This window comes from Camelus ferus, chromosome 35 (genome assembly GCF_009834535.1).
Source record: "Camelus ferus isolate YT-003-E chromosome 35, BCGSAC_Cfer_1.0, whole genome shotgun sequence".
Lineage (NCBI taxonomy): Eukaryota > Metazoa > Chordata > Mammalia > Artiodactyla > Camelidae > Camelus > Camelus ferus.
In genome coordinates, this window is record NC_045730.1 from 14,530,478 (window position 1) to 14,554,980 (window position 24,503).

Sequence of the window (24,503 nt, forward strand, 5' to 3'; positions counted from 1 at the left end):
CAACTCTATCTAGGTTCTGTACCACCAGAAGTCTCCATTTTACTAGTTCATTCTGGTAGTTTTTAGGTCAATTACTTCAGAATTTCAAATACTAAAGACCACAGACTATATAATTTTTGTGAATAAGAATAGCTGTTATTTAATTTATCTTCAAGTGAAATCTTCAAAGTATGGAAAAACTTAAATGAAGGCAAAATTAAAACTCATAATTAAAACTACCTTAAAATAATTCATAGATAGTAACACTGTCCAAAAAGTTCAGGAGGAAAAGAAACAACATATAATGAAGAAAAATGTCCCCATCTTTGCTTTAAGGAAGCAACTAGAGATATTTAAGGAATTTTCTAAAATTAAAAAGAAAAAATTTCTTTTTTTTCCCAATACCAAAGAAAACATTAAGGTAGTTGAAATTAAAGAATACAGAAATATGTTCTTTAAGCTTTCTAAACATGATTTCCAAAGCTCAAAAGAGATTGTCATCAAGCAGAAGTTAATTAGAACTTTTTTTAAGTTTAAGAGACACATTTTTGTTTTCTTTTTTCCAAAAATGAAAGAAAAAATAAACAAATATAATATTCTCTGGTAATTAAAATAAAGGAGAAATGAAAAATACTACTAAGACTCATGAATTAAGTTTAGGCTAAAAAAGAGACATTATAAAAATTAAAAATCTTTTTTTCGTAACAGTTTCTAATAGTTTTATGAGAACAAATGTACAAGAAATTACTTCAGGAAATGAAAGTATATCTTACAAGAATGTTCCACTTGGCAACTAGACTCTGCAGGGCTCCCAGAAATGCCAGCAGTTTCCTCAGATGTCTTTCCTCTTAACCACAAAACCAAGCAGTAGGATCCAGAGTTGTCACAACAAGCACTTTCTAAAATATCACATAAGGTATGACAAAGGAGTTCCTTCCGCTCTTCCTCTAAAAATAACCAAAGTATAAGTTATAAGAGGGGGGAACCCTGTCATAAATAACAATATTAAGAATATGTTAATTTAATGAGGAAAATCAAACATTTTTATTGGGGGAAAATTCATGAATAACTCATCTTAAATTATAGTGTAGAAAAACAATGTGTTTGAAGGTTACAATGTCATGACTACTAAATATTTCCATTATCATGTAAAAGAATCCTGGAAAATGCAGAATTAAACACCAAAAGAAAGAAAACACTACGTGGAATCATCTGATACTGACTGCCCCTTTCTTAGGCTGCAAATGGAACATTTAAGCCATGAGGTTGCCTTCATTTTAGAACCAGGGCTATTGTAAAGGCCTGTTGAGACCTCTGTTTTTCCCCAGTTCTGAATTCATCTGATGTCTTTGATCTCCCTGTCTCACAGTGGGTAAGGATAATGAGATAACACACCGTCAGCACATACAAAACCACACATCCCATTGTATTAGCAGACGCCACTGTGGTTATGTTGCATAATACAGAAACCACTGACACTGTGCTGCATATTTGAGCACTAGACATTTATAGACAATAGCACAAATGTTCAGTTTCTTCCTGAACCTTAGCCACCCTCCCTCTTTCAAGCAGTATTAATCTCCAGAAGTAGTACCACTTTCTGAACTTTCAAACAACCCTTTGTAAAATTTTATGCTATAGGGAGGTTTCTCTCTCCCCTAATAATTTAAAAGTTCTTTAAAGGTAGGAACTGTGCCATGCACTTTATAGCCATCCCAGCAATTATGACAACACTATATAAATTTTTTATCAATGTGAATACATTTCTGTGCAGAAACATTATAAATTTTATTAATAAAATGCTAATAGTATCATTTGAATAGTTTCTTCTCTACCAAAATCTATTTTGCATTTCAGCTATTAATTAATTAAAAATACCTGACAGTGATGCTTTAACTCTTCAATTCAAAACCACTAGTACATTCTATGTGCATGCTCTGGAATGGAAGCTGTTCTGCCCTTATATAAAAACTGCAATTATAATATATTCTACCTTCCTCCAGCAGTTATTGTGAGTTCACAAAAAATTGTGTGAGTGAAGGAAATATCTTTGTAAACTGTCACGCAGAATGCAAATGCTTGTTATTATCAGGTAGCACATACAGCTCTCAGACTTAATCATATTTCAGAAGCCATGACAGCTTCATTTGTGATTGAATTCAGAATTACTTGCAGTACTGTTTGAATTGTGTAAGACATAATACTGAAAGATGCAGAAATACAAAGATAATTCTGAGTTTCTGCTCAAAGCTAAATAAGGCAAAACAAACATAAATGACTACTCCTCATGGCATGTTATTATTTAACAGTTCAGGGAAATGCACCATATGATTTTTCGCTTAGTTATAATATCCTGTGTTAAAATTCTTATTTCGGAAAACCAAATTTGGAAAACACACATTTTTAAAATTTGGAGTTGCTGCCCGTGACACTACCTGAAACATTTAACAAATAAACCTCAGGGAAAAATAACCCACTGATAAGTTTACTTTTCAAAGATAGATAATTTCAGCTAAATTACTGCCAATGAATCCTGCAATGATCATCTATAAAACAGAAGATGGAGTAAAAGTTTATAAAAGACACTGTCATACCTGGGCAATCCCTCCAGGAAGACTTCTCAGAAGAAAACAGGAGCTTCTTCAAAAGAAATGCCTTTGTACAATTAAAGTAATAATTATTAGAATGCAGTATAAACATACCTTATATCATTCTTCTATTTTAAAATGGAAAAAAAAACTAATGTGTACCTTCTTTCTGATCTTTTGAATAATGCTATAAAAATTTCCAATGGTTCCCTTCGCAGTAACTGAGCATAATTATTCATTCTGAATACACTACTATTACCTTGACTGTAGATCCACACAGTTCTTCTTCTTTTATAACATGTATTTTGTGGCAAATAGAGAATTGACTCAAAATAATAGCCACATAACTGAAAAAATAGAGACATTTATGACTCCATTCACAGAGGGAAGGCCCTGTCAACCAGGAAAAAGTCTACATTTCTCTTTGATTCCTTGGGGGGAAAGAAACCTAAATACAAAAGTGGTTCTTCTCTATTAGCTCTGATTTGTGATACAAGAATACCACTATGTGGGTCATCACTTTATTATGAGGAGCTCCTAACTTCCAGGCTTAACTCAAAAAGCTTTAAGATTCTAAAGGAAAAAAAAAAATTTGATTTCTAACCTTTCCTTATGTGACCCAACTATGTTACACTGGTGATTTGATAGACAGAAACTGAGTGTAGAATGTTTCCTTCACAAAGTGTAGTTCAAAGGCTAGCAGCATCCTGGTCACCTGACTTGTTTATTTAAAAGGAAGGTTCTGATGTTCCACCTATTATATCTGAACCTCCAGGGGCTGATTCAAGAAAAAGAGGTTCCTGGTGGTTATTACTCAGATGTATCTGAAAACAGCTGTGTTCAGATAAGAGGACTGCTTTCAGTCGGACACACCTAGATTTGAATCCTGGTTCCTTACTTTACTAACTAAAATTAATAACAGCACAAACTTTAAAAGGCTGCAGTAAGGATTACATGAGATAAGCTATTAATACACTTGGCACAGTACCTGGCACCCAATAAGTAATTATTTCAAAGTACTTGAGCAAAAAATTAAGTAATGTTCTGATATTCTCATAGAAATAAAACCTACGAATAACTACAACTAGGTGCTGCTGCTTTTCCCCAAAATAACAAAAACCATCAAAATGAGTAACATAATATTATAAAATTTTGGACAGGTGAGGTGGGACACTCACTTTTCACCACTACACAACCTTTAGCATTGTGATACACTTCCTTCCAGTCTTTCTTTCATATCTGCTTTCAATTTTAAGTGAGAAGCACGTATAATGGGTACGTGACTTTTCCACATTTTGTTTTCCCACACAATGCATAACTGTAACTCTTAATCTCTAAATGTCTATCAAGCTACTAAAATTTAAATATTATTCTGTGTTTAAACTGCATTGTACATTAGGCTGCTTGTAAGTTTTTTTAACTACTATAAATATAAAATACATTCAGACTTGCACTAAAAAATTTTTTTCTTCTTGAATACAACCTTCTCCATAGTAATGATTACTTATTTAGGAAGGATTCACAGAAGTATGATTATTGCATCAAAGAATCTGCATTATTACGGTCCAATTATGATGCAAAAATCCTCCCCTAAGTCAAAGTACAAATTGGTACTACACAGAGATATGAGTGTGCCAGCATCATCCTACTCATACACACTGGCAATTATTTTATATCCTAAAGGTCAGAAAGAGTGAGCTATAGAACCAAGAATTTTGTACTGTTTTATTTGTACTTTCTTGGATTCCTAGAAAGGTTGGACATCTTGATTTTTTTGGTTGTTCAGCTGCTATGATTGTATATACCTGTCCATTCCACCTCTAAGGTTTTAGTGTTCTTCTAACCAGTATGTACGAGTTGTTTGTAAAAGAAATTCATTTATTGCTAATACTACTGAAAATATTTTTCTAAACTTGGAACTCATCCTATCTTAGATGTCTGGTAATATATTATTTTTAGTTTTCTGTGGTTAAGTATTATATCAAGAATATATTTGGTATATGGTATGAGATGACCTAAGTTCATTTTTTCCTCTCAAATTATCAACTAGTCATATCAGTAGCATTTACTAAACTACATTTTATTCCACCATTGATTTGCAATCCTTCTTATCATGGTATGTGATTAATTCTTGGTAAATTACTGTGTGCAATGTGGTCTACTACTGTATTATCTATTTGGTTCCATAGTATGCCTATTCTTCTTGCAAAAGTGTAAGTGTCATGTTTTGGTTTTTATAGTTTAAAAAAAGTTTTAATATCTGGACTCACTCATTTCCCCTCATTACTCTTAGTAATTTAATTTTGACTTTTACATAGAAATATTAATATAAACAAAATCCCTCTATGATTGAAGATTTATGTGACTATGAAACTAATTTACTACCTGAAAGATACATCAGGGTTCTGAACATTACAATTATCTCTTGTTACACAGCAACCCCAATCGCAAATGTAACTACCATTTTGGAAATGTACAGAATTTTATAAAACAAGAAACTCCTGTGGTTTACCTTGCATTTAACTAAATTCATAGACTTGCAATACAGATCCTAGGTTAGTATTACGGCCGAAGGTGGGCAGTGTTAATACAATCTAACTTGCATATGGACAGGACAAGGAATCTTCAAATTCAGATAATAAGATTTCTCCCAGCAACCAAAACTTTCCTGCTACTCAACATACCAGCTCTAAAACACTAATGTATAAATTTTACTCTTTGTACTCCATAATTTGCAGGCAAAGCTCACTCAAATTTTTAAAATAATTCTACTAATTTAAAAAAAATCAACTTTACTCTCTAAAGAAATAAAATAATGACCTATAACAGATATACCTTAGAATCAACCATAAAGGGAATTTTTTCTCTCCTTCAGAGAATACATTTTAGATTTAATAGTGTAAGTGTATGGAGTATCATATTTGAGACGAATTTACTTTGCAGCTAAAAGTTCAGGAATGCATTCTTTATGCCCAATGAATAATAAATACTGCATTAAATATGTATTTTCAAAATGTGCTGATTAAAACAAACAATAAATTCAAGCTTCTTTTATAACAATTCTGAGGTTACACTGCTGTTTAGACATTGTAAATATTACAGTAAACTGAAAATTTAATTCTCCATTTTAATAATGTAATGGTATAAACCAAATCAGCCTATATACATCAAGATTCAAAATCAGATACACATATTGAGATTAACCCTACCTTTTGTGCAAAGAAAAAACTCTTTTTTTTAATTTCAGGAATTCTGTTTGAAATCAGTTGCTACTAATTTTATTTTAAATACCAAAGCTAGAGCCTAAAACAGTACATACTGTCAACTTATATTAAAAATGTATAAAATTTTAGGCCATGAAAATATTAACTCATCTTCAGCTTTGTAAGAAAATTGTTTTTATAGACAGAACTAATGTAAATAGTACCACTGCTATGATGTAACTATCTGTGGCATAAAATGTTATTATTCAACAGCATCACTGTATAAGATGCCATGGTCATTAATTCCAAATTTTCTGAAAGAAAGGAACACTTAATATGTTTTCCTGAAAATAAAGACAGCCAAAAGGCTATTGCTTTGCAACCTACTCATGTTCTGAATTCATTTTTAATTTTGGACATTTAAAGCAATTTACATGAACAAAAGTTAAGAGGTAACTCATCATGCCTCATCATTACATACAGAACAAATAATAGAAAACAAAAAGTAAAGTCTGAAACGTTTGAACACGTCCCTCTAAGGAGTTGGTAAAGTAATCTGTGTTACCTGAACAGGTGCAATAACAGCACAGGGGCCACCTTCAAACTGTTCTAATGCAGATCCCTCTGATTCACTAAACACAAACCCTAAAAATGAAAGCAAGTAGCAAAGATTAAAAACGTAATTCAAGTAGTAGCTAAAAGAATCTTTAATGTACTTTGCTTTGAGAAAGCTCGCTTATCACAACAGCAAAATATCAAGTCAGTTGAGTACAGTGGTTCTCAACTTTTGGGGGGGGATCAAGGAACCCTTTGAAAAAAGATATGGAACCTCGGCTCCTTGCCAAATGTACGTAAACACACACACACACACACACACACACTTCTGCACCCAGGGACCCCTCTAAGTGGACTAGAGAGATGAAGTGTGGTTTTAGTAAAGGGACACTAAATCTGATTTTTAAATAATTTAATTTGAAGGAAGAGGACTAGACAGACTACCTGTTGAATTTAAACAGAATTTTTAGGACCCTTCTCAAACAGTATCTTTTTAGTTTCAATCTTTGAATCATATTCTATAAGCTAAAAACTGAAAAGGATCATGCATAGTGGATGTGCTCATATTGTCTCTATTTTAATTTAAACATTACCCAACTAGCACGGACTGAGAGCAACTGGTGCAGGCTTCCCCAGGCACCGGCATACTGCAGGGGGCTTGGAGCCAGAGGTCAGGAGAGGGGAGTCAGTACCTGTAAGCCTTCAGGCAATCATTCCACCTCCCTAGGCCTCAGTGTACTTAGCTTTAAAATGATCACTTCCAATCTCGACATGCGAGGAATATGTCAAATTTCACTAACAGTTATAATTCATTCATCCAACAAACATTTAATGAACATAAAGTACTATATCAAGCATCTAGGATATACAAATGTCATGAATGACAAAGTCCCTAGTTGGGAGAAGCCAAGAGTCCGGGTGAAGACAGACATACGAACAAATAATTACTAAAATAAAGGAATAAATGAGTGTTACAACAGAAGTATGAAGAAAGTATTGTGGATACAGAAAGGAATGACTTTGCCTCAGTCAAGTCATAACAGGTTACTTTGAGGCTTCTATTCAAGAATAGAAGTTTACCAGAGAGGCAAGGGTAGGAGAAAGACTTTCAGGTAAAGAAAACCACCTTTATTAGAGGAAAAAGGTTCGGTAAGAGCAGGACAAGTTTATGATCAGAGGGAAATTTAATGCACCTGAAGGGCAGTATGGGGGAGGGATGGGTGGGATGGCAAACAGGAGGAGGGAAAGTTGACAGGATGTTGACTCTGGAAGGGCCACACCATCACAAGCACTAATTAAAGTGGTAATATTACTACTAATTTAAGTACTAATTAAAGTAATTAAAGTAGTAATCAATTTTTTTCCTGTTTTTTTTTTTAAAGAACAAGAATGGGGAGAAGGCATTTCAAGAGACCCATTGAGATGGTGCAAAACTAATAAAAGCAACATTATTGTGAGAGGAGACACTATACTCAAACACCATACCCGTATTTCTGAAATAAAAAATAAGATTTGATGAGTATGTGCAAGTGGGTCAAAGTTTTGGTACAAAAGAAATTAGAGCTGACTCTGAGGTTTCCAGCTTGAGACACTAGGTGATAGCAGGGGAGATAAGGAATAGTATGGAGGATCCCATTCCATCCCCCACCTCTCTCTTTACCTTCCAATCTCTCAAACGGTATTTAAACGTGTATCTCACATATTTAAAAACAAACAAGCAAAAATTCTTCTTCAGGTTCTACCAAGAGGTCCTGGTATTTACCCAAAGGGGTTGAAAACCTACATCCACACATGAAAACCTGCACACATTGTTTACTGCACCTTTATTCATAATTGCCAAAACCTGGAAGCAGCCAAGACATCCTTTAGTAGGTGAATGGGTAAGTACACAGTACATGTAGAAAGTGGAGTATTATTCAGCATCTAAAAATTACCCTCCAAACCGTGAAAAGACATGGAGGAACCTTAACTGCATATTGTGAAGGAAAAGAAACCAATCTGCTGGACAGCAGCATGTAAATCAATGAAGCTAGAACACCCCCTTACATCATACACAAAAATAAACTCAAATGGATCAGAGACTTAAACATAAGACAAGATACAAGAAACCTCCTAGAAGAAATACAGGCAAAACATTCTCTCACATACATCTCAAAAATGTTCTCCTAGGGCAGTCTACCCAAGCAATAGAAATAAGAGCAAGAATAAACAAATGGGACCTAATTAAACTTGCAAGCTTCTGCACAGCAAAGGAAACCATAAGTAAAACAAAATGACAACCTACAGAATGGGAGAAAATTTTTGCAAACGATGAAACTGACAAAGGCTTGATCTCCAGGATATATAAGCAGCTCATACGACTTAATAAGAAACAAACAAACAACCCAATACAAAAATAGGCAGAAGACCTAAACAAGCAATTCTCCAAGGAAGAAATACAAATGCACATGAAAAAATGCTCAATAGCACTAATTATCAGAGAAATGCAAATCAAAACTACAATGAGGTATCACCTCACACCAGTCAGAATGGTGATTGTTCAAAAGTCCACAAATAACAAATGCTGGAGAGGCTGTGGAGAAAAGGGAACCCTCCTACACTGCTGGTGGGAATGCAGTTTGGTGCAGCCACTATGGAAAACAGTATGGAGATTCCTCAAAAGACTAGGAATACACTTACCATGTGACCCAGGAATCCCACTCCTAGGCATATATCCAGAAGGAACCCTACTTCAAAATGACACCTGCACCCCAGTGTTCATAGCAGCACTATTTACAATAGCCAAGACATGGAAACAGCCTAAATGTCCATCAACAGATGACTGGATCAAGAAGACGTGGTATATTTATACAATGGAATACTATTCAGCCATAAAAACCAACAACATAATGCCATTTGCAGCAACATGGATGCTCCTGGAGAATGTCATTCTAAGTGAAGTAAGCCAGAAAGAGAAAGAAAAATACCATATGAGATCGCTCATATGTGGAATCTAAAAAACAAACAAAACAAAACATAAATACAAAACAGAAACAGACTCACAGACATATAATACAAACTTGTGGTTGCTAAGGGGGAGAGAGTTGGGAAGGGACAGACTGGGAGTTCAAAATTTGTATGTACTGACAGGCATATGCAGAATAGATAAACAAGATTATACTGTATAGCACAGGGAAATATATACAAGATCTTGTGGTAGCTCACAGTGAAAAAAAATGTGACAATGAACATATATATGTTCATGTATAACTGAAAAATTGTGCTCTATATTGGAATTTGACACAACATTGTAAAATGACTATAACTCAATAAAAAAAAGTTAAAAAAAAAAAAAAAGAAACCAATCTGAAAAGGCTATATTCTGTATGATTCCAACTATATGACATTCTGGAAAAGGCAATACTATGCAGACAGTAAAAAGATCAGTGTCTGCTGGGGGCAGGGGGAGGGGAAGGAATGAATAAACAGAGCACAGAGGATTTTTAGGGCAGTGAAAATACTCTATCATATTATAATGATGGATATAATACTCCATTATATGTTAAGATTCATAGGATATACCTTATCAAGAAGGAAAACTATAGACTTTGGGTGATAATCATGGGTCAGTGTAGGTTCGTAAGTTGTAACAAATGTACCATTCTGGTGGGAGGTATTGACAATGGGGGACGCTGTGCATGCTGTGGGAGCAGAAAGTATAAAGGAAGTATCTGTACCTTGCCCACAATTTTGCTGTGAACCTAAAATTGTTCTAAAAAGTAAAGTCTTAATTTAAAAAGTCATTTGATCATTAAAAAAAAAAATTCCACCCAAACCTCCAAACACCACTCTCTCAAAGCCGACCTGGTTGTCTATATGCACTGTCTCAATTTCCTTACCTCCCAATTTACTCAACCCACAATAACCTGGTTTTCAACCTGTGACTGCTCCAAATTTATTATCATCAAATTCATCAATGACCAGACAGGCTATTTCTCAAGTCTTTTCTTATTTAATCCCCTAGAGAATCATCTGAAAGAAAGACCACTGACTTCTGAAAAACTTTTGGCCCTTAGCTTTAGTCGTCCATCTTGATCCAACTTTCCCTTTTCTGTTTTATTTTCAGTGTTGTTGATCAACTCCTAAATGCTTAAGGTTCCTCATGTCTTGGCTTTAGAATCTTTGCTTTTTTCATTCTACATGTTCTCCCTGAGTAACTCATCGGCTCCCAAGGCTTCTTTTATGGGTTATAATCAGGTAATTCCCCAATAGAGCCCAGATTAGAACTCCAGGTATAGAGAGAATTTAAATCTTAACAAGGTCCTGTATGGTCCAGCTTCTGCCTGTATCTCCTACCTCATCCTTTGCCACACTCCATCTTTAGACTTCAGGCATGCAGAACTTCTTTCACTTTCTCAGATATCCACTTCCTCTCTGGTTTCTTAGGTTATGAACATGTCATTGTCCCCTTCCCTTGAAACACATGCTAATTCTTTCTTTGAAAAATTCCGACTTATACTAGTCTTCACCTTAAGGTAAGGTCCTCTTGGTTCAAAGCCCCAAAACGTTATCTTGTATCTGTCCATCTCTGTCCCAATGCTAGTCCACATTCCGGCTCAACCAACCATCGTCTTTGACTTAGAAAATTATTAAGAATTTCCAACCAGATCCCCCCATTCCACCCACATTTCACCTCCACCCTCATCAATTCACCAGTAGAGTTATCAGAGAAATATTTTAGAAATGGAAATCAGTTTTTGTCACAGCCTGCTTAAAACATTTCAGTGGCTTCTCACTGCAGTTACAATAAAACTCCACCCCCTTTTCATGCCCTAAAAGACACTGTATGATTTATCAATCCCACCTTCCCTCAGTCCATTTTTACCTTCAACACCTATGATGATTTTAGGACCTTAGAACATCTCAAGGTCTTTACCTGGGGCCTTGATACCTGCTGTTCACTCAGCATGAAATGCTCTTTTCCCTTCTCTCTTCATGTAGCTGAACCCTTCTCATTCTTACCACCTAGTTTAGGTATTAACTCCTCAGAAAGATGTTCCCTGACAAATTTAAGTATATCTTTCCCACCATCCCCCATCAACCTGTACCCGTTAAAATCCGTAATATTATAGTTTACTTGTCTATTGTTTTTCTTGCCTTACAGCTACCTTGCCTGTTCTACTGCTCACTGTTTTTCTAGTACGTTACATAGTTAGTGCTCAGTGAACACCTGTTCAGGTTTTTGAAGGGAAGATAATGCAGGGCACTGTGTGTTTTCTAAGTTCATCTCTAAAATGTGAAGCAACAATTTGGCAACATTTACAAGAGCGGAAACATACATCTGGAGCTCAGGGCAGGGGTTAGGATTAGAGACAGCCAATCTGAATCATCCTAAACATGGCAGTTAAAGTGAATGAGAACATGCAGAACAAAGATAATGAAGCTGGTAATGTTAAAAAGTGAGCAGAAGCTGAATCAGCAAAGGAGTCTGACAAAGACTTGAAAGATAAGAGAACAAAAAAAAACAAAACAAACAAACAAACAAAAAAAACCACACTGAGGCCCTAGAAAGGAAAAATCAGCCATCACCTGTTACAAATGTTGCCGAGTGGAATAAAAACATAAATGAAAATACTGGGCTAAGCATGTCACTGGGAATATTAAACACAGAAATTTGGAATGCTGGGGAGAGCAGCCAAATTTTAATGGGTTGAGGTGTGATTCAGAATACAAGGAGAAAGAAAAAAATAATGCAAACTATTTGTAAAACAAGCGAAGGGAAAGAGGATGATAGCTTGAAGTTGGAAAAAGAATTACTATTTTACAGACCTAAGGGCATGAGTTTAAAAAAAAAGGAAAAGAGTGATTAAATGAGAAAGAAACGTTTCAGGACTCCAAGTCCTGAAAGAGCTGAGACAGTGTGGTGCGGCAGTGGTGGACTGGATAAAGACAGATTCTCGAAGTGTGGCCTACAAACCCCCGGACATTCTAGAAACCCTCAGGGGACTTGCTAGAGGTTAAAACCATTCCCATTATAATGCTAAGAGACTATTTGCCCTTTTCACTGTGTTGACATTCACAGTGATGATAAAAATGAACAGTGGGTTATGTTACTTGTGCCTTAGCATAGATCAACGCAGTGACATTAAGCTGTACCAGCAGTCATTACTAGGAAATACCACTATACACTCTCAAACACAAAGAAAAAGCCAATTAACTTAAGAAAGCCCTTACTGATGCTAATTTTACTAAATCATGACACACACAATGTGCTTTTAAAAAACAGTCTGTGTGACAAAATGGTAAATACTCATAAAGCACGCTGGCTACAGACCTTGCATGATGATTGACAGCTGTCTCAAAGAAAAGCGCATGTGCAAGTTTTTGAATTGTGAACTGAACTAACTGCTTTTCTGAGGAGCATGGTTTTTACTTTGAAGAGCAACTAACAAACTACGATTACCCAGACTTTCTTTAAGAAGTGAAGGAAGTGAGCCTCAAACTTAAAGGAAAATACCTGACAGTATTTTTGCCAGTGATAAAATTTCAAGCTTCCAAGCAATAACTAAAGTTTTGGAAAACCTGTGTCCAACACTGTGAGCTTGACAGCTTCTCAATACTTAAGAGATTCTTCTGACAAGGTCAGGAGATAGTAATAAATGTGACTTTTGATACTGTATAATGAAACGTGTTAACATTTGGAAGATCTACTTAAGCCAGTGGACCAAAAACTTCTGATTGACTGATGCACGCTGTCAGGAATGAATGTATGGGTAAAAGATCCATTCAAAATGCAAGACAAACCAACGGATTTCAGTTTAACAGTGTACATTAAATTGATGTGCCTTCAGATTCCATATTGCAACTAACCTCTAAGTGATTACCTAACCCTTGTTGAGTTCTGGTAAAGTATCAAAGAATATCAACAATTATCTGCAAAGGTTATTACCCTATCACTTGTGTAGCTTTGTGAAGCTGGATTTTCTGCATATACTTCAATCAAAACAACGTATTACAACAGACTGAGTGGAGAAGCAAGTGTGACAATCCAGCTGTCTTCTAACAAGCTAGCATTAAAGGGACTTAGAAACATGTAAAATACCACAGGTCTCATTATTTTTTAGAAATTTTTCATATTGAAGTCCTTAGTAATTTTTAAGAGAGTAATGGGGCCCTGAGTTTAAAAAACCTGAGAAAGAAATCTTAGCAGGCTTCCAAGTTAAAAATACTGCAGGAAGTGAACAGGCATTACTGATTGAGAGTGAGAGGAATGAGGAGGGGAGAGAACTGAGAGAATGTTAATGCTGAAAAACATCAGAAAAGCAGACAGGATAAAGAACTAAGTGAAACACTGAGGGCTCAGCTAAGGTTTAACAACTACATTTGTACTGATGCCCACCACAATTTTCTCCAGCAATACACAACAGCTTGGGAGAAACAGAATAGAGAGGCTAAACGTAGGATAAGAAACAGATATGGTGGATGGAGTGAACTTAATAAGGACAAATGAGAACCCAGGGCACTTGTTATCACACCAAGACAACCAAACCTGAGGTCCAACCTAGAAATAAGAGGTGAAGCCAAGGGTCCTCTCTACTCTACCTCTTTCCCTGTTGGGAAGAAGAAAACGGTCGCTGGTATTGGGTCTAAGTGCAGAGGAGAAATAAGGCTTTGCTAAACTTTCAGGGTGTGTGATAAATATGTATCAATAATGGATTCTTGCCTTCCTTAAAATAACTAATGTAATTCAATTTTCCAGACCCACGGGTGGGGCTTATAGTTTGAAATGCATTATGGTGAGCTGCTTTTGTACTTTAGAGATAAAAACCCCATGGAGAGAATTCTAAACACATCAGCTTTATGCCAAATTCTGTTTCATTACACTATGCATGTTTGAGTGTGTTAACTGATAGCGAACAAAGACCATTAGAGCTTAAAATGAAGTAAAGTCAGATAAATGGAAATTAACTATTCCATCCTAAAACAAGACGAAGCTAAGTAGACATCTTCTATAATATGGTTTCACTTGAGTTCAAATTTTTTAGGACACAGAGTTACTTTTCTTGCCATGTGTTCTCATTTTTTTTTATTATTTCCTAGTTTTAAGAGGAATTACCAGAAAATGGCTGTGGTTTTTTTCTGATTATATCTGAAATTAGCTATCTAAAGCATCTGATCCTAAATATACAATTTTGTATCACATTCCACAGCACTAAAGACATAGACGTCTTTCTCAGTTTTAAAGCTCATAACTGAACTATGAACCTCTTTGCAATTTTCCTGTCTTTTTATTTTCAGGTGACTGACTTACATGATTCGAATCAGTCTGACAATGACTGCCCCTACTGTTCAAGCTGCCCATAAACAAAAGGCCGTAGAAAGACCTCATCATTATAAGTTAAATAATATTAGTGGAGTAGACTCTGGACTGAGCCTTAGTTTCCTCATCTATAAAAGGGGGGATAAATACACTCATCCTTTGCTATCTCTTGGGGTTGCAAGGATTAAGTAAGATTTTCAAAAACTGTGAGGCATGATACAGATGTGAGGTATTATGATAGATACTCTGAACTGAAAAAATTCATTACATACTGAAAGTACCAAGAAATTAAATTTGTCACATAAGCTTACAAATTGTGAGTTTAAAAAAAATTCGGTTTTAGGTGAATTATGATTTAGGTAGGTTGGAGAAAGGAAAATCTGTATTTGAAATAAAAGCCTCTCAACAACAACAAAAATCTTTGAGGTGCTACGATCCACAGTATTAACTTATCTTCACTTTGGAAGACAAATCAATGATACTGGCATATCATTTTACTCCTTTGGCAAAATGTTAAAAATAAATCACATTATAATAAAAATCATACTTTTGGACCTTTACCCAAATGTTTTAACTCCTTAATACATTTTATACTTTTCTATAATTTAACTTATCCCTCACTTTTCCAAAGCTATTTGGAATCTCATTTTTTTTTATATATTACATAACAAAAATTGCCCTATACTAAAAGCCCCAAACTCTAATTTCAGACAATTACAGCTCCCTCCCCATCCAAAGCACAATGAACCGCTTCTATAAACAGCAAAATTGGGTTCCTCTTCTGGCTAATCTTTGGTGAAACAATGAAGTAACTTAAAGCTTGAAGGAAGGGGAAAGAAAAAAGGATAAAATGATTTCTTAAGAGTTTATAGTTTAGTGGGGAGGGTATAGCTCAAGTGGTAGAGCGCATGCTTAGCATGCATGAGGTCCTGGATTCAATCCCCAGTACCTCCTCTAAAAATAAATAGATAAACCTAATTACGTCCCCCCTCCTTAAAAAAGGAAAAGAAAATTTTTAAAAATTAGATTTAAAAAAAAAGTTAATAATTTAGATCAGGAGTTGGCCTGTTTTATAAATGCAGTTTTGGAACACAGCCACACCCATATTATCCAGGGCTGCTTTTGCTGCAATGGCAGAGATTCGTATCAAGAGGAGACAATGAAGGCACTGGCCCTTTGCAGGAAATGTTTGCCAAACACTGGCTAGACAATCAATACTGAAAAGAAAACAAATTCTCAATAAGTCAAAATGTTTTCACTTATCTGAAGATTAATACTCACTTCAGTTAAATCTAGATGGCTCTTATTTTGGTTCTGCTGGGATGAAGTCAATGTGGCCACTTCCCACCATCTCAACTACTACTATCCTGGTCTAAGCCACTTACTTTTTACCCCTGGAATGACTGCAGTTCTCTCTCATCTGGTCTTGCTATCTCTCACTTAGTTCACTACAGTTTACCCTCAAACACTGCAGTCAGATCGGCCCTTTACAAACTTGTCATGTTGTGCCTCTCCTTTGCTCCAAACCTTCCAGTGACCTCTCATCTTATTCAGAATAAAAAGCCAAAGTCCTTACAATGGCCTATAAAATTTTATATGATTGGGGTCACATTATTTCTTATATCATCTTTATTACTGTCCCCCTTCCCTCATTCCCTCTCCAGCCAAACTAACCTCCTTCATGCTCCTTGAACAAAAAGCCAGGCAGATTCTATATTAAGTCTTTCATAATGGCCATCTTCTCTGCCTGGAACACTCTTCACGTATCTGCATGACTGACTTGGTTACTTCAAGTGTTTGCTCAAATCTCATCTTAAAACGAGGCGTGTCCGTGTTTCTTCACCCTATAACTCCTTATTTCTTTACCTTCTATTATATACACTTAATTTATACTGTGTCTTCCCTCGCATCTTACCAAGTCTAAGCCTGGAACACTGTGGGAAGAAGGGAAGGAAGGATAAATGGTGCTTAAAAATAAGGGGGTTCAAATACACACTTTAGAAAGTATTATATATAGGCAACTGAGCAGCAGGGAAGCAGGCCGGAGTAGGGAGTAAATCTCCAAGTTAAAAAACAAAACAATTTCAAATCTTTAAATTATGTGACTTATTGCCTTTAAAATAAAAATGATCCAGAAAACTAAACTAAACTAAACAACAACAACAAAAACCAGCCCAAACCAAAACTTTCCTTTCTTTTTCAAAGAAAAAGTATTTGCAGAAGAGAATTATCTAAAACGGTCAAATCAGTTAACACGGGGGAAACAAAAAAACAACTCCTACAGCGGTTTAATATATCGAAGGAATTTAACATGACCAATCAATAAAGTTTCATAAATAGCATATTCCTGGACATAATTCTATAAATATTTACCCCAAACACAATCCACCTATACCTTGCTTCCAAAAGAGCAATGAGATTACAGATGTCAATTCAAAGCACAGTTATAGATGATGAAATAAAGCCAAAGCTGATGTCACATTAGGACTGCGATAAGGCAAGCGCAGAAAAGCAGTAGCTTGTGCCTGTTCCCACAATCCCAGGTCACTGCCACGGTAATCTTCAGCAGTGTTTTCTGCCTCTAAGAACGAATAAATGAATACAAAGTTAACATAGCAAAACCGGTAACAACATCCCTCTGATTCAGAGAGGGAACTTAAGAATACTATTTGGTTGCCTTAAAATCGTGATCAATGTAACACCTTGAGGAATTGCATAGCCACCATACAACTACACTCTCTGAAGAGCAAAACAGAAATGAGTCAATAAATAATCCTTTATTTTGAAATGGTATTGACTGAACATATCTTGTTAAGGAACTTCTGTACAAATAAAAGGTGGCAGTGCATTCTAATGTCATTATGAAGTTCTACTTTAGTGATTAGCCATCAAAGATACAGTAATTTCTTGTACTGTCAGGGCACAGCCAGAGAGTGATCTCTGGCTTCGTCTAAAATTAAACACTTTAAATTAAGCTACCATTTTCTAAGTGTCTACTATATGTCAGATATTGTGCTAAGTGCCTAGATGTATTTACTTGCCTTTAATCCTCACAACAACCCCATAAAACTGGCACTACTAGTATCTGCACTTTACAGAGATGGAAACTGAGGCTTAAAAGTAAGTTAAAAAATATGAACCTAGAACCCAGGTATGCCCATTCCAAAGTCTGCTGTTAACCATTATTAGAACTGCCTCTCTGAATTCTTGGATCTGCATCACAGTATTAACATAAATGAAGCTGAATATCACCTGATTCTGTATTGTATTATTAGTTAATCAACAGGAAGTAAAACTTATCTCAACACTCACAGTCTTGTGTACTTTTGGGCTGTTCACTACTAGGATAAGTGAGACAAACTGGCAAGCAAGTTTTAAAATAAAACATGCAAATGTGGATGTCCAAGATATCAGAAAATATTAGTTAAGCGACATAATTAAATGTGTAAAAAGAACCAAACTAATTACATGTCATAGACATGTAGAAACACAAAGGAAAATAACAAAAACAGAGCTATATTAGGAGGTGGGAGAGCTGGAATTCACTTCCACTTCTATCAATCTGTGCAACTTTGGGCTGGTTGTTTAGCCTTCAGAACTCATTTCGCTCATCCTCAAAACAAGGGTAATGGACTAAATAACCTAACTGTAATATATTACCATTCTGATTTTACCAGCTCTTAAAAGAGAAGTATCTGAGAAGGAGGAAGGGATTACTTAAACCCTGAATTTTTGTTATGAAGCAAGGGACTCAGATTTACTATGCTAAATTTCTCCCAAATCCTTTCAGAACAAGTATTTCTAAATAAATGTTTTAATAATAGTATTAAATAGCTATTATTTATTGGCTTGTGATATTTTACATACATATATTACCCATCCTTCTGATTCCAGAGACAATGCTCTTAACTTCACTTAACCTCACCACAGTCTTTAAGTCACCTTAAGTAATGTGTCTATTGTGTTTTAATATTAAAACTTAAGAGTTTGAGTTGACTAGTAGCATAAAGTGCCCAGGGCAGAGCCTAGGAGGCGCTGGGATTCCATAAATGGTATTTTTCACTTCACCATTATTCGCATTATTAATAAAACTTCTTATATAACTCAAAATCCTGTCTGGGTAATTAGATCGGCACAGAAAGTTCTATGATCCATATTCCCTTTAACTGTAACAGATAGCAAACCACCTCAAAACCGGGGACACTTCGGGTCAAGAGAACACTTTGCAGCAGCAACATCTGATTTATGCATCGAGCACCACGCCTAACCACGCACCACGCCTAACCAGCTAATTAAAACACAAACAACAAAATCGCTTTCTGGAATTAGCCACGGCCACTTCCGTGTGGACTTTGCTCGCTCCGAAATTAGACCAAACGCCCATAACACGAAGCCTTGTTAGGGGATAAAGATTCTGGCGGCCAGAGCACTTCTTGAGAAGCTGGCACCGCGGCGCAGGGCACACCTGCGGTGTCACACCCTGCAGCCCGACAGCCGCCCCTCGCCTCTCCGGCCGAGAGGCAGCCCAGGGAGGGAGCGGCACAGGCGCTCCCGGTCTCCAGCGGACAGCTGCAGCCATTCGGCACTCAGCCTCTAGCCCAAGGCCCGGCAGGGCGTTTCTAGGAAGTCCAGTTTCAGCGCTGAGCTAGGGGACTGGGGCCGAGTGCCGGGCGCGCGAGGGGGTCGGCGCCCGCGGCGTCACGGGTCGCCTTCCCGCGGGGCCAAAGGAAGCGGCGGCAGGAAAGGGCAGTCCTGCCAGGGTACCTTGCGTCCAGCGGCAGAAGATGGTGTCGGAGAGACCGGGGCTGCTTTTGGTGCCCCACACCAGCTCCATCAGCTCTCTGGTCAGTTCGGACATGATGGGGTACCGGCGAGCGGGTCTCGGCTTTCAGGACTCCTGCCCCGGCACATGGGGGAAGGGCGGGCTCGGAGACAGGCGTGGCGGGACGGCAGCGGCCGACGAGCTGCGAGGGCGGACGGGCGGAAGGCCAAAGGAAAGAGACCTACTTGCAGGGACCGCGCCTGTCAAGCCGGGTCGGAGCGGCAGCAAGCAGTTTCCCCTACCGGAAGGACTGCGGCTACTTCCGGCTCCTCTTACGCCGCCGCCCCCACAGCCGGAGGGCCCGGAGCCGCCTCCCCGAAAGCGGAACTGGGGGGCGGGAACTGCCGCGGACGGCTGGGGACGCCCCCGGCCTTTCCGAGCCCAGTCCTCACCCCTTCGGTGCGGCTGCGGCGTTGGTGTTGGCGGGAGCATCGCGCCCCATGGGCGTTGGCGTATCGCTCCCATCCTGGAATACCTGCGTCCTCTCCGCACTGCTCTGGGCTTAGCTGGAGGCTCTGGGGGCCCAGAACGTGGCCTAGCCTATACCTTAAAATTAGTCATACTAGTTACGCTAAAGGACAGCTTTAAGGCGATGGTTGAGTCTCGGTGAGGAAACATCCCTGTCTGTGTTGAGAGCTGCCGATAAATTGGAGGCTGTCAGCCTCGTGATCAATCATGTAAAATCGAGTCAACGATTAACATCACCGAGGAATGTGGCATACTGTGCGTTAGAAATGCCTCTGCCAGCTGTAACGCAGAATTACAGAGCTGTTTATAGGAAAACGGATTCAAAGCGGCCTGTTTGTAAATGGTAGAGCCGTTTCATCTACAGTTTTTGAGACTATAGGGTGTATGGGCAACACCTGGAATAAAGACCAAGCTTTAATCGTTGACAAGCATTCGGTTAAATTTAATTTGGGTGAAAACTTCTATATTCGCTGCTTCAAAAGAACTTATTCTGGCTAACCTTTGAATTTAAAATGAAAAGGTGAAATCTGATGATTTCTTTTAGGCAGCAAATAAGATGGTTTGCAAATTTATACTTCATTTCTAACTTAAGCAACCTTTGCTGCAGTTAAAAGGAGTTGTTCAAAGTGCCCGAACCGTTATCACAGCCTTCCTCCGAATTGTCATTCCCTTTGGAATATTCTTTATCCTATTTTTTTCAAACCAGTTCTTACCCATTCTTCATTATACCCATGGTATAAATGCCACTTTGTAATAAAGCTTTTTCCAGTCATTACAATCTAAAAGAAAAATTTTAGCCTCTGAAATTTCTTAGTACCTTATCTGCAACTTGCTTATGACAATTATTGCCATTTGTATTTGCAAAGGATTATTTACTCTTCTCATGGAATATACATCTATGGATGCCAATGACATGTTTTATTCATAGTATGTAATAGGGAGCCTTAAATATATATTACTGGATCTCAATAAGTATTAGTTGACAGAATGTAACTTGCCTTTACTGGAACTTAAGATTTCATTATCTTGCAGCAAGTGAGGGATCAGGGAAAATACTATTGAGTGGTACAACTAAATACCTAATATTTGCATGGTGATTTACAATTTGCATAATTATTTTACTTCCTGAAAGACATAGAAGGGTCAATGTTCATGGATCCTGTAAGTGGCAGAACTCAGTTCAGAGGTATTTGCCACATTTGTTTTCTTTCTATTAATATATAGGTAGTAGTTACAGATGTGATTAACTGTCTATAGATAGAAAGAAAAAGCCATACCTTCAAAGTGTATTTTTAAAAACGAAATATGTCTTGATCTGTGATTTTTATTACTTTCTAGCTACAGTGAAGCTGGCAGAATTGTGGGTAGACATTGATATGTATGTCCTTTCGGCCTTTAGGCTATATTCTTTATTTGCAATGTTTTAAGCTTCTTTAATTAGCAGGACATATTTTTGACAAGGAATATTAAATTAACGTTAAATTATTTATGTTGCTTAATTATTCATTACTTACATTTAAGTTGTGAACTTGCTTAAGCTACAGTAGAAATACAAATTAATATTCATTTAAATTTTTCTTATTCATTAATTATATAGAAAAATTGAAAACAGTCAAGTTTGTTGCATATGTATCTGGTACAGGACAATAAAGCCTTTCTCTTTTATTATAATGACTTGAAAATTATGTGAATTTTCTTTGAAGTATTTATCTTGCTGCATATTTTAGCATAGTATTATTTTTTTTCTTAAGACCATCTATGGTTCTGAATAAATTGATGTATCCCATTAATATGCACAGAGCTTGTATAAATTCTCTTTAGTCCTAAAAGAGAGTCTTAAAATATCAGAAACTTCTGTTCCTGTAGTATTTCTTTCAAATTCACGTCATGGCACTTCAATAAAACTGGGCTTAGATTTCCATAATAATTCTCTTTAGCCATCCTTACTACTTCACAAAAGCAGAATTAATTATTCATTATCAAACTCTAACTCTGTACTTATTTTCTTGTCTTTCCCCGAATATCTCTGTCAACTAAAAGCACAAGAGCCTCATTACCGGGTTACTAGCATACCATGAAAAGAACAATTCTCCAACAATTCTAGTCCTCAACTCCTAGGTGAGTGTATTGGCATCATCACTTTTTTAGGAGAAATCAGTCTTCAAAAACCCATCCTTACAATAAGATTAATACGGTCTAGGCACATGGCTAAGACAATGTGCCTACTCATTTATTAATAAAACTATTTCATTTATATGCCCTGTGCCTTCCAATAACAGTATAAATCTATGAGATAAATGGTACTCTTTCCTTTGCATCATTCTAACTTCATCACAGCAGGATGATTTTCCTACCAAGCATACCAGATATCTTTTAAATCCACTCAAGTATGGAATACTGTATCATTTCCAAAAGCATTTCCTACAAGCATTAATACATGGTGGAAAAGGGCTTCTGTCATTAAGTGCTGAGTTAAATAAAATTTTAAAAGAGACAGGATTATATTCAGGGTTGGAAGTCACATTTGAATCATTTAACTCACTGAACTTCTCACACAGTTTATGTTTTGCAGAATACTGTTTGCAGAATCACTGGTATAATGGAATAGACTCGATTGGAATTAGAAAATCTGAATGTTTGTTTTTACTTGGGTATGTGACCTTGAATGAGTCGTTTAACTTGCTCTACTGTGCTTTCTTCATCTGTAAACTGAGAGGACTAAATTTAGATAATCCCCTAATATCCATCGACTTCAGATCCTGCCTAATTCCATGATTTTAAAAATTGGCTGTTTAGCAGTTAAAATATATGGAAGGAGTGAGAAGAAAATGTTGGGCAAGTATAAAAAGTAAACAAATAATTTAGTAGTATTCTTCACTAATACAAGAGGTTAGTAATTTGCCACTTACCACTTACTTGCGCTAACATTATGAAGTAAAGTCAAAGCCAAACTTGCATATTAATCCAAGAATAACTATATTAAATGAGTATATAATATTCACACACTTGAATGTGTTACAGGCACTTCAAGCTCAATGTGTGCCAAATCAAACACCTTTTCCCATAAACCTGTTCCCTTTTCAATGGGGTTCATAATCAGTGAATGGTACCATTATCTATAAACAAGCACTTTTTTTTAATGTTCTCAACTTCAGTGTGATAAATAAGCAACCTCTTTAAGCTTCAGCTTCCGCATACACAAAACAAGCTTATTAATAATAACCACATCATGCAATGATTATGGGGTTTAACAGAGAACATTTTATGTAAAAGAAATATGCAAATTGAAAAATACTGTTCTTATGTTAGCAATATTAATGATTTGAACAAATAACTGTAGGAGCAAAGGTGGAAGATGAGTTATTGCTGCATTTGAGCTGAAGGAAACATCAGAGAAGTCTGAACGGGATCGAATTTTGATTAGAGAAGAAAGGGAAGGTGTGTGTTTAGGTTGTGCATATTGTGAGAGAGCCTACCATCTGTGTCACTAGGGAGAGGGGAGTAAAGAATGACAGGTTAAGGAAGGTGCAATAGACTGCATTGTGTCTCTTCTGAATCCATACATGGAAGCCTGAACTCTGTGACTGTATTTGGAGATAGTGCCTTTAAAAGGTAATTTGGATTAAATGAGGCCATAAAAATGGGACCCTACTCCAATAGAAATGTCATCCTAATAAGAAGAGGAAGAGACACCAGATGTCTGTCTCTCTCCCCCCCCCTCCCCCTCTCCCTCTCCCTGTACACAGATAAAATGCATTGTGGGGACACAGAGAGAAGTTGGCATTCTATGAGCCAAGAAGGGAGGCTTTACCATTAACCAACCCTAATGGCACCTTGATCTTGTACTTGCAGCTTCCAGAACTGCAAGAAAATTAATTTCTAGTGTTCGGACCTCCCAATCTCTGGCAGTTTGCTAGGGCAGCCTGAATAGAATAACATTGAGAGCGCAAATCTTAAGAACGTTGAATACTGGGCTTACATAATTATAGAAGCTAATATTGATTGATCACATATTGCCAGTACTAAGCTCCCTATGTGTACTACAGTATAGAACTCTCACGACTCTGTGAACTACAGTGATCTCCTAGAAGGATGAGGACTTTACCCTGAATCAGGCATCAAATGGAAAAATTAATATGCAAACCTAGGTTTTTCTGACCCAGAATCTCTGCTGAAACAAGGTTCAGAATGGAGACGATTTGATTCCAGAGTCCATGGCCTTACTACTACTTGGTTCTTAACACTACAAACATTATTCCGAATATAACAGGAGCTAGGTAAGATTTTTGAACAGGGGAGTGATTAACATCATCTTTCTAATTTATAACGATCACAGGAAGAATGCAGCTAGGCCAATGGTTTAAGATGAGACAGTCTGAAATAGCCAAACCAGTTCAGACGTTACTGCAGTCATCCATGAAGAGATGCCTAGCGCTTGTACTAAACTCGCTGCAGTGATTTCACTGATGGGCAAATTCTGTGGACATTTTAGAAGCAGCATGGGTAAAACCTGGTGACTTACTAAGAAAAGAAAGTGATATTTAAAAATTAATAAAATGTAAGCATGCTTGAATGCAAGATTAGCATTT

The 24,503-nt window shown here is 36.9% G+C and overlaps 1 protein-coding gene and 1 pseudogene across 2 annotated transcripts in view; both read right to left on the bottom strand.

Moving 5' to 3' along the window:
• Window positions 1–12,424, bottom strand: part of LOC116661550 — a 29,586-nt pseudogene extending 17,162 nt beyond the window's left edge.
• MINDY3 (MINDY lysine 48 deubiquitinase 3) overlaps window positions 1–19,687 on the bottom strand; it is an 85,637-nt gene extending 65,950 nt beyond the window's left edge. Inside the window, exons 1-4 of one of the 2 annotated variants that reach the window (XM_006180408.2) lie at window positions 19,389–19,687; window positions 6,336–6,415; window positions 2,574–2,634; window positions 753–926 (exon numbers count right to left, since the gene is read on the bottom strand). In XM_006180408.2, the coding sequence (XP_006180470.1) occupies window positions 753–926; window positions 2,574–2,634; window positions 6,336–6,415; window positions 19,389–19,482 (409 nt within the window). In that variant the 5' untranslated portion in view covers window positions 19,483–19,687. Of the gene's footprint in view, window positions 1–752; window positions 927–2,573; window positions 2,635–6,335; window positions 6,416–19,388 lie in introns of those variants that run through there. The other variant, XM_032473847.1, reaches the window with a different exon arrangement.
• Between the last annotated feature and the right edge of the window lie 4,816 nt (window positions 19,688–24,503).